Raw genomic sequence first — 15122 nt, 5'->3', positions numbered from 1 at the left:
AGGGGTTCCCCTCCTCGACACAGGTCCCGCTGCTGCCTCAGTTGCACGTCTGCTGTTCCAACACGCCTGCCCTGTGATGGCTGTCTCTGGTTCGTTGATTAAAGGATCAGCAGTCACCCACGTAGCATGCTGATCCCCGTACGGGCCACCAAAATTATGTTACAGGCCTTCGATGGGGTCTGTTTTTAAACTGTTTTTTTAACAGAAAAGCAGAGACAGGAGACATCAGTTGTGTTCGGTCTGCAGGCTCTTCCTCGTCTGAGGCCGAGACGCGTTGCAACAGCCTATCGCACTCACCACTATCTCCCCCTTGTGGCAATGCCACGCAATTACATTGTCCATAACGCTAAATGAAAAGTGCAATACCACCATAAAATCAGGTCTTTTACATCAAAACAATCCACAAAAAAATTACAATTGTGACCATACACTTGTGGGCGTCACACATGTCAGAAACTTGACTTAATCAACACAGGTGGAACACAGTCAAGTTAATCTGCACAAATACAGCCTCGCCCCCATCCATTTATCTGTTAATCAGAATCCCTCCAGCACTCATCACCAAACTAAAATAACCTTAAACTAATAATACGCTAACATGGGGGGGGGGGGGGGGGTGCTTCTCATTCAGCTTTACTAATGCCCTTGTAAGCATAAAGGCTTGAAGTTTTGATGTTGTTTACATTTTTATCTTGATTTCCTTAGCAAATCATGTCACGGAGAACCACTCCCCTTCAGGATGCCATTAATCACATCCTTGCAAGAAGAGACAAGAATTCAATGTTAGAAATCAAATTTATTAATTCAGTTAAAGGTGAGTGACTTTGACACACTGCAGGCTAGACTGAGGGGTTACACATCACCAGTGGTGACCTGTACAAACATCAATATAAATTAAAATCTAAGGTATTTTAATAATAATTTAGTTATTAGCGAGCCTGGCTATTTATGTTTTCTGCACTTGGACATGTTTTCTTTATTATATATGTAGAATTGAAAAAAGCACAACATTGCATACTTGCAATTTACAGATATACATATTTAATGAATTGATTTGCAGTGCTGCCACGCCTGTGTCTCTAATATGGTTGTGTCTTCAGGTCGTGGCATCTTCACTTTAGCCAATTTCAAACAAGGAGACTTCGTGGTCGAGTATAGAGGGGAGCTTATTGATGCAACTGAAGCTGAACACAGACGTAACCTGTACCCCAGCGCATGTTCAGTCTTCATGTTTGAATTCATATGGAAGCAGAAGACTTTGTGGTAAATTCAAAATGACTGAATGTTTACATTTCTATTGCAAGGTCAGGATTTCTGAAGCAAACATCTCATATTGCTCTTTAACGAGTCCTTACCTCTAGTACCCGGCCCCGTCAGTCCCCAGAATCTATAGAAGGGGGAGTGACGGACCCGTGGAATAGCAGGATCTCATTCTTACTGAGGCTCCGTCATTTCCCGGTGACCCTGTGGTCCCCGGGAACTCGCAGTACTGGGGACTGACGGGACTCCCACATATGCTGAGGGCCCGTTAGTCCCCGTATTCAGCCTGTGTGTGCCTTCTCTAATACACACTCACGGGCGTAATGTACGGGGTTAGAGGGGTAATAATATAAGCCTACATTTTACAGCTAAGACAGTGTGCTCACGCTGCTGTGAAGATTTAAAATATAATATAGAGATAGAGAAAATAATAAGAGAAAATTCAAATGGCCAGGGCTGAATGAGCGCCCCTGTGTCTGTGCGCATTTGGCACATGTGGACACGGAGACTCGTGCACTGTTATACTGTGTCCAAAACTACTGTATAATATGTACAATGCCAAAATAGTACATGTCAAGTGTTCTCTGTCTGTGAGGTAGGTAGATGGATGGCTTGATGGATAGGTGAAAAACCTTTCAACACAAAAAATAAAGAACATTTCATTAATCATTCAGATAAATGCATTATACAGAAGACAAATGAAATAACAAAAATATACACTTCAGTAAAGCCACTTTTGTCTAAACTATCATTTATCCTAGTTTTAGTTTTACATTCATTAGTTTTTGAATCAGAGGTGAGTAATTTCAAACAACAAAGATGAAATAAACTGTGGTCTACCTTGCATTTTTTACACTTTCTGTAACAATTACATTTTTAAAGTATACATTTTAGAGTTTACAAATATTTTAATAAAGACTTTAACCAAGGATTTTCTTTTACAAAGATTTTCCTTAAATTAAACCAAACATATTTACACTAGTTTTAAGATTTAACCAAGGATTTGGGGTAATTGCTTTTAGTATTAATTAACATAAGTGTGGGAAACACTATCTACATAAACAGTTTATTCAAACTTAAACATTTATTTTAATATCAATATAATTTTTTAAACTTAAATGCAGTAACTATTTCCCAAAGCATAAATACATTTCCACAATTGAGCTTCCATAGTTCCCAAACATAAGCAGCAAATATGAGTCCAAGCTTACCGATAGCCCGTCTAACTCAAAGTCTTCCTCAAAGTGGATTGTGCTTGGTTTGCTGTCCTCTCAGCATGTCACGCTCGGGTCAAATGACTGCTGCATGCATTTTAAGGTCTACTAGGCACGCCCGCCCTTGATTGCTCTAATTCAACTCACCTGGCGGAGCAGTGCGCACCAGGCTGCGCTTAGCTGTAGATTGCACAAGGTCTAATCAGCGGCCACGCGCAAGCAGCAGCACAGAGCAGGTAGTGGGCAAGAGGAGGAAGAGAAGAGTAACAGCCACAGCCACACCTACACCTACTAGGTCAGCGCGACAGTACAACAAAACCACGTTTAAGCTCTAAGCACAAGTAGAAGCGCAAACACTTATCTCAGTCAGAAAGCAACGCGTCCTTGACTGATGGACCCTCTTTAACTTATCAACTATGCATTTAACAACTAAACTTGTATTGGATGTTGTGTTTGTGTTGGTGCTTAAAAATTATAGTATAGTTCATAGGCGTGTCACTATAAATGTTTGTTTAATGTATGTTTCCAAATTTGCAGTATTGATGGAGCACTTGAAGATGGGTCATTTGGGCGACTAGTAAACGATGAACACAGGACACCAAATTGCAGAATGAAGTTGATTGAAGCAGAAGGGAAGCCACATCTCTGCCTTTTTGCACTGAAGGAAATTGCGGCAGGAAGTGAAATTACTTATGACTATGGTGGGAAAGAATGGCCCTGGCGGAAAAAGGTGGGTCATTTAAAAAAAAAATTCCCCCTATGAATTGTTGTTTAAAACCTACATATCTAGATGTCACAATTAGGGCTGCAACTAACGATTATTTCAATAATCGATTAGTTGTCGATTAATCGATTAGTTGTTTCAGCCCTAGTCACAATATTTAAATGTCCTCTTGGTGGTATTCAATCTGGTTTAACTAAATCTTGAATTTGTATGACTTTCCCAAGTGATGATTGCAAGCTTATCTGTTTTGTGTCCCCTCCACAAGTGTGTTTTACTGAGTGGCCACACACTGGAGGTGAAACAGTGAAAGCATCAGTTTGAGCTCAGATGTCATTATGAGGCTGATGGCCAGTGTCCTTGAAAACCTTGGGTTTTTCTGTGTCAGACATATACATGCACCTTTTACTCACAGTCACTTTAGCTTCTTAGTATTGTCTTACTTTGGCTTCACTTAACTAGGTAAGGGTTAATCACTCTGTTTCCTTGCAGTTAGGGTGAGAGTTAGAACTGTATTTAACTGAAGGTGAAACAGAAAATGCTTAACTATGTGTGTGTGTCTGACACAGACAAACTCAAGGTATGTGAGAACACTGTCCTGACATCTGAGCTCAAACTGAGTCTTTCATTGTTTCATCTCCAGTGTTTGGCATACTCAGAAAAACACACGGGTTGAGGGGACACTGGTTAGAAAAGACCACTTGTAGTGGATTAAATACATTTCCACTGTAGCTGCCAGATGTTTACAATATTTGTTCTACTTTTCATACCCAGCTAAAGATCGCAAGCATCCCTTCTGGTCAACAGTGTGTTGCAGAGCCTATTGCCCATGACGTGGAGCACCATGTGATCTCTACAGACTCATTCACAGGTGAGTCCCTGCTTGAGTAAGCACTACCTGTTAAACCCTGGGGTCTTGCAAAGCACTATGCCTCCATGTCTTGTGTTCTCTTCTACAGACAGAGAATTAAGAGCAGAGTGTCAGTCATCTAGACCTACAGCAGACAACTCTGAGCATGAGGTTAGCATGGATTCATCTGTTTACTAAAGATTGTATCAATGTGTAGTTTGGTAAATAGTGTGGTTTGTAAAGATCATGTTTATCAATTGATTACAATTATACTGCATGTGCAGTCTTTAAATCATTGTAAGTACAGGTAGTCATCATTTAACATTGCATTTCCCTCTCAACATCATTTGGGTGTTTTAAGGTTTGACTGAGAGTGTCCCTCTTGATCAGATGGACACTGTACCATTGATGCTTGTTCATCTTTGCATCTTTTTAGGTGCATTCTGTTGGAGGTCAGCGTGGCACTTCTTCTCTGAAAGAGTTAATTGGTGAAGTTGGTGTCCAGTATCAGGAGTTGTCACCCCAAGCGTTCTCAGAAGAACTTACCAGTGGTCAGTTTTGAGTAAATGTTGTTAACTTCTGGCAATGCATGACATGCCTGAAGGTTTGCTGCATGAAAAATGTGCCAGTATTGGGACATTTCTGATGATTCTATAGTGTCTTGATGGATATTTTGAGTAGAATTGTAACAGTCAGGGATGTGAATTGATTGCGTTATGCGTAGATGTGTTTTTTTTGACTTAACGAAAGTCAAGCACTGAATCTCCTTATGTTCCCTTGTACAGAGAGCAAATCGAAAGAGGTGCCACAATCATCCAGAGCTGTGCCTAACGACTCTGCTTGTGAGGTGAGTTGAAATTGACCTTTGTTTTAAAATTGACCAATGGTTAGAAGTGTTATGGTGTTTACATGAAACTCCATTTTGAGTATTTTAGCAAACATCTGGCAGCGGTGGTGGAAATGTCCTCTATTTAGAACAGGAGGTCTTTTCTAACCACAGTGTCCCCTTAACAAGTGTGTTTTACTGAGTGGCCACACACTGGAGGTGAAACAGTGAAAGCATCAGTTTGAGCTCGGATGTCATTATGAGGCTGATGGCCAGTGTCCTTGTAAACCTTGGGTTTTTCTGTGTCAGACATATACATGCACCTTTTACTCACAGTCACTTTAGCTTCTTGGTATTTTACTTTTGCTTCATCTAAATAGATACCCCTCTCTCTAACTCACAAATCTCAGGAATTGAATAGATATGCTTCACTATTTTATCTAAAAAGTAACTCCTATCTCCCTTTCAATCTCTCCTGAAGGATTGGTAGAAAATATGTAAAATGGTCAAACATTATTTTTAATTCGTCATAAAATATTTGGGTAACAATGTTTTATGTTTCATTTCATGTTTTTAATTTTTTCCAGTGTACAATTCATAGGCTGGTATTTGAATCGGTGAAACTTGACAAATGCGGGATATGCCATTCACCTTTGACAGCTATCAGATGGCACGGTCTAAGATGCAAGCGTAAGTGTATTATTTATCTTGTGTTAATTAATGCATTTTTTCACTATACCATAAGTTACCATGAGTCAGGTCTACATTTTCATATGTAAAGAATAAAAAAAATCACTTCAAAGTTTTATCAATTCAAACCATTGCAATGATACACAGTGTAATGGCAGATACTATCACATATCATGCATTTGAGTTTGTCTGCTTAGTGTGGCAGAGAACAGAGAACATACTGTAATAATGTATATTGCCCTCTTACTCTTTGTTGATTAGACTGTTGAACTTTACAACTTTAAATCTTTGTTTCACTCTTTCAACATCAAGCTCATATAAGCTAAATAAGCATCTCACCGCGCGCAAGGCATGCCGGTCCGGGTCAAGGGTCACGACTACCCAGCGTGCATCGTAAACAGTAAACACTGCCGCGTGTGATAGCGATATTGAATATTTTGAGCGTCCTAAAGTCAATGTTTTAAAAGAATTTGGTACGAAACGGGGATACAGTGCTGCTGGGAAGAGAAAGAAAGAATTCGTGGCCCTCGCTTGGGCGTTTTCACTACAAAAAGCCCCTATAGTTTTAACAAAACAGCAGGAGTGGGAGGCTATGCTACCTTGGATATAAGTCTCTGCTCGAGATCGAGACTGACAGTTGTCAGATGACAATTCCAGATCCCTTAGAGCTGAGGGAAGGTTGGTACAATGAATCAACAGCTGCAAATAAACTTTCACTTTCAAAGCCTCATATTCGGAGCCATCAGCCTCTGTGGTGCCCGGAGACGCTCGTGCGGGGTTTGGCCACTGACGTCTGGCAACCCTGGCACAGCACTTCCCCGTAGGCCTATATCCATGGATGTATTAAAAGAACCAAGCCTATATCTGACGGAGAAGTATAATTCAGCCTTTACATCGTGGGTAGTGGTGTACTCTGACCCGGCCGCGTCGTGCATGCGTACTGACAATGCTGATTTAGCTTATTTGTGATGTTACAATGCAAAAACCACAGTTCCTGATTTGATCTGTTATATAAAGATAAAGCAAAATGCACAAATGTTTAATTATATTTAAGAGAGTATCAACATGTATGAAGTAAACTGCCCTCAAGTCTGTTTGTCATTCTGTAATTACACATATACACACAAACTTGGAAGATGATGTTTGATGATAATAAACCCTTTGAGTAAACATTGCATCAAACTTGCAAACTTCTTACAATGTCAATATAGGAAGCCCAATAAGGTACTGGGTCTGATTAATCCAGACCTATTCCAATAGATCAATCAGGCAATTTGCAATACAAATGCTTGATGGTGTCTCTACACATTTTCAATGACTTTTTAGTAGAAGTCCTTTTCATCTCAATCCTTATTAATTAATGTAGGATAAACATTTTAGCTTTTGTTTCTCATTAGATCGTATGTATGTATGTCTGTCTGTCTGTCTGTCTGTCTGTCTGTCTGTCAATTAGTCTGTTTTTAAAATAACAATGTTTTATATCTCAAATCTGATGAAAAAATTTATTATTAGGATGATTCAGTATATCATATTCATAAGTTTAAAATGTGTCTTAAACTTAAAAAAAAAAAATCTGCTTTTTATTCTGAATTATGCGTTGGTTTTAAATTCACTTTATGCTTGTTTATATTTAGTGGTCTTCGTGAATATAATTTGTGATGTGTGGGATCGCTACTTTTTAAATTATAACTTAATGAATCATCGGTTGTTGTCTAATGCTGTTTCTTTGTATTTGTAGAATGCCGTTGTGTGTGGCATAAGATCTGCCTCCAGACATCTTCAGAAGACTGGGATATGTCCGACGTAAGTGTACAGTGAAATTCAACCTGGAAAGACTCAGATACGGAGAAAGAATTAGACATGCTTTATTGAACATTAAATATTTGGCGGTCAGACCCCGGCGGGAAAACTGTTGATAAAAGCATTGCTGATTGAAGTAGGAGGTCTTCCCCTGGGGTCTGGACACTGGTGGTGGTATGGAGGCAGGGGGCAAGCATGGGGGTGCAGGGGTGGTGGAGGGATGCGAAAACGCTGAGAGGCCGAGCTATGGGTGAAAGAGCTTAAATGCCCGGATGCTGAATGGAGGCATAGGTGCGAGGGAGCTCCGGATTGGCTGCGCCGGAGTGAGCAGCTGAAGGGAGTTGAGATGATGATGATGATGATGGAGATGATGTGCAGGTGTTTCTCCCAGGTTGAATTTACGCAGGCTTCATTATAATATAGTTAATATTGACGTAGATGCAGTTCGTGAAGATTGCCACATGTTGCTTACTCTTCCTTTTTCTTTCATCACAAAATTATAAGGATAATCAGTTTTGTAAGTGTTGTCTCAGATAGAGAATTGAAAGCAGAGGGATTTTGGACTGGATAGAGTGTAGAAGTTATGTGAGAGAGGCCAGAAATAAACACATTGTAAAAATATTACTTAGATTTTATTATAATCCTTTGTAAAAAAAACAAACAAAAAAAAAAAACAGTTTCATACAATCTAGTCTCAAAGGTTTTACAAATTTTGATCTGTGGGGGTCATTGTGGGAGGGGCTCCGGGACCAGGTTAGGGCTGGTGTCTTAGTTTTTTTTGTTTTGTGTTTGTTTTTTTTGTTAATGTCATTGTTCAAAAAATATAAATTGGATATTAGAAATGGGACAAATATCAAAAAAGTACTGAATCGATCACAGATTGCAAATTGATCAAGCAGAATCAAAATACTTGCACAAAATACATATCTGCTGCACATTTTCTTCTTTAAATCAGGAGGTATTTCTTAGTACTTTTAAGACATCTAGAGACTTTGGTTTACGTCCCGAGCTCTGTGACGTGAACAATTTAGCATTTATCCTTCCCATGTTTATTTCTGTTATTTAATCTATGCTGTATCTACGAACAGGGTGATGTCTCATCTGATGAAGAATACATCCCAAATTCTGCATCAGATTCAGAAAGCTCAGGAACAGAGTTGTCTATTGAGTTACCTGGACCATCAAAAAACTCCCATGCTGCTAGCATGCCTGATTTATGCGTTACTTTTGCTGAAAAAGAACAGACCATGGATGTTAAGAACAACTTTGAGCACATTTTGAATGATCTTGAAACTACTGATGATCTTCATCCCGACCAAGAACCAGACAGCTCAGAGTCATGCCAGCAGAAAACAAAAGATGCATGTAGCGAAAAGAGTACTGTGGATATTAGCCAAAATGAATCCCCAACCAAGTCAACAAAATTAATCAAAAGCACAGTCAATTTTTGTTTTGTGTGTGGAAAACCTCAAACAAAATTTGCACGTCATCTGGAGACGCATGTAAATGAAAATGCTGAAGTCGCCCAGGTGCTTCAGTTACCCAAATCATCAAAGGACAGAAAAGTTCATCTTGAAAGGTTACGAAACCTTGGTAACTTCAAGCACAACTCTGCTGTTAAAACCACAGGATCAGGTTGTCTTAAAGTGAAAAGGATCTCAAAAAAGAGCAGCAGCAGCGCTGAGACATACGAGTACTGCTTATACTGTAAGGGTATGATATCCAGAAAAGAAGTTTCTCGGCATATGAAAAGATGTGCTTTAAGACCAGAGAATAATGCTGAAGAGAAGCTGAAAGATAGAGTCTTTGGTATAGCATCTACTCAATCCACAATGTCTCAGCCAATTTCAAGTGAACTCTACTCAGTACTGGGCAAGATGCACAAGGATGATGTGTCTAGTGCAATAAGGAATGATCATTATATTATGCAGTTGGCTCAGTCTCTTTTTAATAAGCATGGAAGTGACAGATCAAAGCATGAGTATATAAGACAGAAAGTAAGGGAACTTGGGAGATTACTTGTGACTTTGCGTCACACAACAAGAATCCATAATATGGAAGAGGCAATAAAACCAGCCAACTTCTTTATTCTTACTAATGCTGTCAAGAGAGTTTCAGGTTTTGATACTGAAACCAGCACATTCAAAGCCCCAAGTTTGGCCCTGAAGCTTGGACATTCTCTCAGAAAAATAAGTGATATTATCATGTGTCGTGCTCTCATGGAAGAGGATCAAGAGGCGATCGATTCAATCAGGAGGTTTCACACACTTCATGAAACAAAGTGGTCTGAATTAGTTTCCCATTCAGCCTTATCAAACCTGAGTGAGGCAAAATACAACAAGGTCGACAGCCTTCCACTGACCAGAGATGTTCAGAAGCTGCAGTTATATCTTGGTCAGCAAGTGGAATCAGCTAGGGAGAAACTAGGTGATAACCCAACAGCAGGAACTTATGCAGCACTAGCAAAGGTGATCCTTTGTCAAGTGATTTTGTTCAATAGGAGGAGGGAAGGTGAAGTAGCACGTATGACTGTCAAAAATTTTGAAGATCGTGACATGTCCAAACTAAACGATGACATCAGCTCTGGGCTTACAGAAGTTGAGAAAAGGCTTTGCCAACAGTTTGCCAGAGTGGAACTGAAGGGGAAAAAAGGACGAAAGGTGGCTGTGATCCTGACTTCTGATATGACCGATAACCTGTCACTCCTCGTTAGTAAGAGGAAAGAGTGCGGGGTATCTGAAAACAATATGTACCTTTTCGCCATTCCTTGTAGTGATGGTCACTACAGAGGGCAGTTTGGTCAGTTTGCAGATGCTTGCGGAGCTGAACATCCTCAGAACCTCAGATCAACTAACCTTCGCAAACAGATTGCCACGATAAGCCAAGTCATGAACTTGAAAGATAATGAACTAGACCAGCTGGCCAATTTCCTCGGCCATGACATTAGGGTCCATAGAGAATACTATCGACTGCCCCAATCAACAATTCAGCTGGCTAAGATCTCCAAGTTGCTCATGGCCATGGAGAAGGGAACTGTGAAGGATATTCAAGGAAAAACTCTGGATGAAATTGGTGGTATGCATGGTTTATATGTTGTTAAATCGGCTTGGTGTTTGTGAATATGGTTGGTCTAATAACATTTTTTCAATTTTATAGATGACATAGATGGGATGGCTACTGGATCACAGCAACTCCCTGATGCTTCCACATTGCGAGGTACTGAAATTATTGTATTCTGTGTTATAGACTTTGTAGTTGTATTGATAAAATATTTAAAATTTACATTTTTATATATTTAGATAATGTTATTGCAGTTCTGTTTGTACTTTGCTGTGTAAGTATTTGCTATTTTGCATGTTCTCCCACTGTAGCTTGCTATCGCCAGTGTGTGAATGTGTGTGTGAATGGGTGAATGACTGAATGTAGTGTAAAGCGCTTTGGGGTCCTATGGACTAGAAAAAGCGCTATACAAATGCAGGCCATTTATACAAATGCAGGCCATTTACTTAGAAATCATGGAGGGATCTGAAATTTTCAGCGTTGGTACATGTCCACTGTGAGAGACAGAATCTAAAAGAAAATTCCGGAAATCACAATGTATGATTTTATTAAAATATTTTTGTATATTACTGCTTAAAATAAGTATTTGAACACTTGCTTATCATGCAGATTTCTGACCCTCAAAGACCTGTTATTCTGCTTTTAAACAGTCCAACTACACTCTGCTCATGATTCTAATTTAGCAGCACCTGTTTGATGCCGTTAGCTTTCATAAAGACACATGTGCACCCCACAATCTGTCAAAAGTGTTGCAGCAACATGAGTAAAACCAAAGAGCTGTCCAACGACACAAGAGACAAAACTTTAGACCTTCACAAAGCTGGAAAGGGCTCCAGAGCCACTGCCAAGCAGCTCGGTGCGCGACAGTGCGCGTGCACGCATGTGCGTGTGCGCGATGGAGCGCGTGCAGGTGACTGTGTGTACCCTCTGCAAGACTCCTGCAGGCGCCCCTGAATGGAAGAGGCTAATGTCTTCCTCGGACTGGAGCCCCACGTAAGATCTCAGCTCGTGGGGTGTCAGTGATCCTAAGAAAGGTGAAGAATCAGCCCAGAACTACACGGGACGAGCTGGTCAATGACCTGAAGAGAGCTGGGACCACCGTTGGCAAGGCTACTATCAGTAATACACTGAGACGTCATGGTTTAAAATCATTCATCACACTGAAGGTTCCCCTTCTTAAGCCAACCCATGTCCAGGCCCGTCTGAAGTTTGCCAGGGACCATCTGGATGATCCAGAGTCATGGGAGAAAGTCCTGTGGTCCGATGAGACCAAAATAAAACTTTTTGGTCTAAACTCCATTGTTGGGGTTTGGAGGAAGAAGAAGGATGAGTCTCATCCCAATAATACCATCCTACAGTGAAGCATGAGGGTGGAAACATCATGCTCTGGGCTGTTTTTCTGCACGGGGGACAGGACCACTGCACTGTATTAAGGAGAAGATAAACAGGGACATGGATTGTGAGATTTTGGGCCAAAACGTCCTTCCCTCAGTCAGAGCATTGAAGATGGGTTCTGGCTGGGTCTTTCAACAAGACAAAGACCTGAAGCACTCAGCCAGGAAAACCAAGGAGTGGCTCCGTAAGAGGCATTTCAAGGTTCTGGAGTGGCCTCACTAGTCTCCAGACCTCAGTCCAATAGAAAATCTGTGGATGGAGTTAAAAGTCTGTGTTGGCCCAAAACATGACAGATCTACAGAAGATCTGTGTGGAGGAGTGGGTCAAAAGACCTTCTGCAATGTGTGCAAACCTGGTGAAGAACTACAGGAACTGTTTGGCTGCTGTAATTGTTAACAAAGGCAATATTAATATAGTTTGACTCAAGTGTTCAAATACTTATTTTACAAAGAAATATACAAAAAACTTGTTATAAAATCATACAATGTGATTTCCGGAATTTTATTTTAGATTATGTCTCTCACAGTGGACATGTAGCTATGATGAAAAGTTCAGACCCTTCCATGATTTCTAAGTGGGAGAACTCGCAAAATAGCAGGGTGTTCAAATACTCATTTTCCTCATTCATATATATATATATATATATATATATATATATATATATATATATATATATATATATATATATATATATATATATATATATATGTGTGTGTGTGTGTGTATATATATATATATATATGTGTGTGTGTGTGTATATATATATATATATGTGTGTGTGTGTGTGTATATATATATATATATATATATGTGTGTGTATATATATATATATATATATATGTGTGTGTATATATATATATATATATATATGTGTGTGTATATATATATATATATATATATATGTGTGTGTATATATATGTGTGTGTATGTGTATATATATGTATATATGTATATATGTATATGTATGTGTGTAAATAAAATAAAAAAATTTTTTATTTTTTTGCTAGAAAAATCTATCAATGACAATGAAGAAATATTAACTTCTGTGACTTCTGATTTGCCTCACTTCTCCGAGACTGCAGCTCAAGGTACATTTTCAATGCTGTACTCAAAGTTTGCCCAACATATCTTAGGTAATGAGCTGGGATCTGTGAGTTAGTCCTGTTCAGAGACAAATCCAGTGAAATGTGCAGTAACGTATTTTAACAGCGCACATCACGTATGATAAAGATGCTCTCTTGTTTCATTAATGCCACTTGCATCTCTGTTTTTCATTGCATTAAAAATGAAATCAGACTTTACTATTAACACTACTATGCTGATTACGATAACCTGGGATTGTGAATAGAACAATATTACTAACCATCAGTACATTTTTACATGGTTGATTGTTAGTTGTTCCATTCCTAATTGTGACACTAATGCTTTATGACTAGTATTTTGATGCTTCATCAGTTTTGGCCAAGCAAAATTTGGCCTGTGCAAAATCTACATCATTTCCCAGTAAACTTATTACCCAAGGTATTGTTGACTTCATCCAGTTCAGCAGCATTGCCATGTGTATAGTTAGTATAATAGAACTGGCTGTCACTGTCCCCTCTGTGCCCATGGTGTTTGATTGGTAGGCAGAAAGCCTCTTTAAGCCCATACATTTATACTGTGCAATATTTTTTAGATGACCAGGGGAATGATGCCTGTGTGACTTCTGGTTCACCTCCTGTCCCTGACTCAGTTACTAAAGGTATGATATAAATCAGATGCCATGTCCATCACTAGGCACTATGTGCAGTCAACACCAACATCATGTGGTTAGACATTATATAACATATAAAGAAGCTGAATGTATTTTGTGCTTACCAAGCAGTGTGATGAACTATCATGTTAATGAAAACAATCAAACTTTAAATTTTATCAGGTCTACAGTCTATTTATTATCACACACAATTTGTTTAGACAAGTACCAGCTTGTTTTCACAGTTTTGAACACCATCTCTACCTACAAGTGCATCTCACATGATCTTTTTAAACTTCAAATTTGTTTTGTTTTATTGAACAGGTTTATGTGTTTCATCAAGGCGGTGTGTGAAGAGACCATGGTCTGAGGAGGAGATAGGAGCGGTGATGAAACATATGAAGCCTTTTATTGAAAACGGTATCACTGTCACCAACCAGCAGTGTCTGAAGTGCAAAGAAAAGGAACAACCTATCTTGGAGACGAGATCTATTCAAAACATTCGAGATTTTGTGCGCAACAGAGGACTGGCCTTTAAAAAAAAAAAATAAATGTTAAACACTAAATGCACTTTTTGACAGTCTGAGCCTTTACCTTTCTGGGCCTGATTTCAAGGTTAGTGTTCTCCGTTCAAAAAGTATGTAGTTGACTTCACTGTGCTCACAGGCAGTGTTTTGTTTTGATGTGTGGTTAGCCTGAGTCTTTTAATGCCAGGATTCACTTTTATTTTCCTTCAATAATTGTTACAATGCTGTCCTTTTAAGGAATTGATTATTGAGTTGGTTATATTAAATATAATTCAGTAATTCAACAAATGTGTTGTGTGTTGATATAAGTCTTATGTATAAGTCATGGTGTCAGCCCGACTCACCCCTGGTGTGCAAAGGTGCTGTTTTATTGGTCAGCCACTCAGTGCCAGTTTCTTCAGGACAATGAAAAACTCTATAATACATAGTTTGTTCTAGTTGATGCAAGCACTGTTGTGTTATGGTCACCGGTTCGATCCCTGGGCTCTCTGTCCTGGTCGTTGTGTCCTTGGGCAAGACACTTTACCCTACTTGCCTACTGGTGTTGGCCAGAGGGGCCGATGGCGCGATATGGCAGCCTGGCCTCTGTCAGTCTGTCCCAGGGCAGCTGTGGCTACAACTGTAGCTGCCTCCACCAGTGTATGAATGTGAGAGTGAATGAATAGTGGAATTGTAAAGCGCTTTGGGTGCCTAGAAAAGCGCTATATAAATCCAATCCATTATTATTATTATTATTATTATTATTATTATTATTATTATGCTTCTAGTTGTTTTAATGACACTTTGACCACCTGTTAGTAGATCACAACAGATATGATCTGTGGTGTTTTATGTAAGCTTGTATGTCAGATTGTAATGCTCATCAGAGAAAACCAAAATATAGTCTTTTTATTATTTTTTAATTTATTCATCCATCCATCCATCTTCAACCGGTTATCCGAGGCCAGGTCGCAGGGGCAGCAGCCTAAGCAAATTTATTCAATTTTACTATAATGATGTATCAGTCACAGTCTTATAATACACGTTCTTTTCTAAGAAGGTTATACT

The 15122-nt window shown here is 39.3% G+C and overlaps 2 protein-coding genes across 3 annotated transcripts in view; one reads left to right on the top strand and one right to left on the bottom strand.

The window, feature by feature from the left end:
- LOC146558136 (hepatic sodium/bile acid cotransporter-like) overlaps window positions 1–15122 on the bottom strand; it is a 37494-nt gene that overhangs the window by 20142 nt on the left and 2230 nt on the right. The gene's annotated exons all lie outside the window — the stretch shown is intronic.
- On the top strand, window positions 712–14363 carry LOC146558137 (uncharacterized). Its single transcript, XM_085247421.1, has 14 exons — window positions 712–814; window positions 1101–1263; window positions 3012–3204; window positions 3970–4066; window positions 4155–4216; window positions 4482–4596; window positions 4831–4892; window positions 5459–5561; window positions 7300–7364; window positions 8450–10436; window positions 10518–10577; window positions 12824–12904; window positions 13492–13557; window positions 13873–14363. The coding sequence occupies exons 1-14, from the start codon at window positions 712–714 to the stop codon at window positions 14097–14099; spliced, it is 3384 nt and encodes a 1127-aa protein (XP_085103547.1). The 3' UTR covers window positions 14100–14363.

The sequence above is a fragment of the Mchenga conophoros genome, linkage group LG15 (assembly GCF_057382185.1).
Source record: "Mchenga conophoros isolate Kocher_MC1m ecotype Shallow Benthic linkage group LG15, M_conophoros_male_GT1.1, whole genome shotgun sequence".
In the NCBI taxonomy this organism is placed as follows: domain Eukaryota; kingdom Metazoa; phylum Chordata; class Actinopteri; order Cichliformes; family Cichlidae; genus Mchenga; species Mchenga conophoros.
The sequence above is the reverse complement of the archived record's forward strand: the minus strand, read 5'-3'. Positions and strand labels throughout refer to the sequence as shown.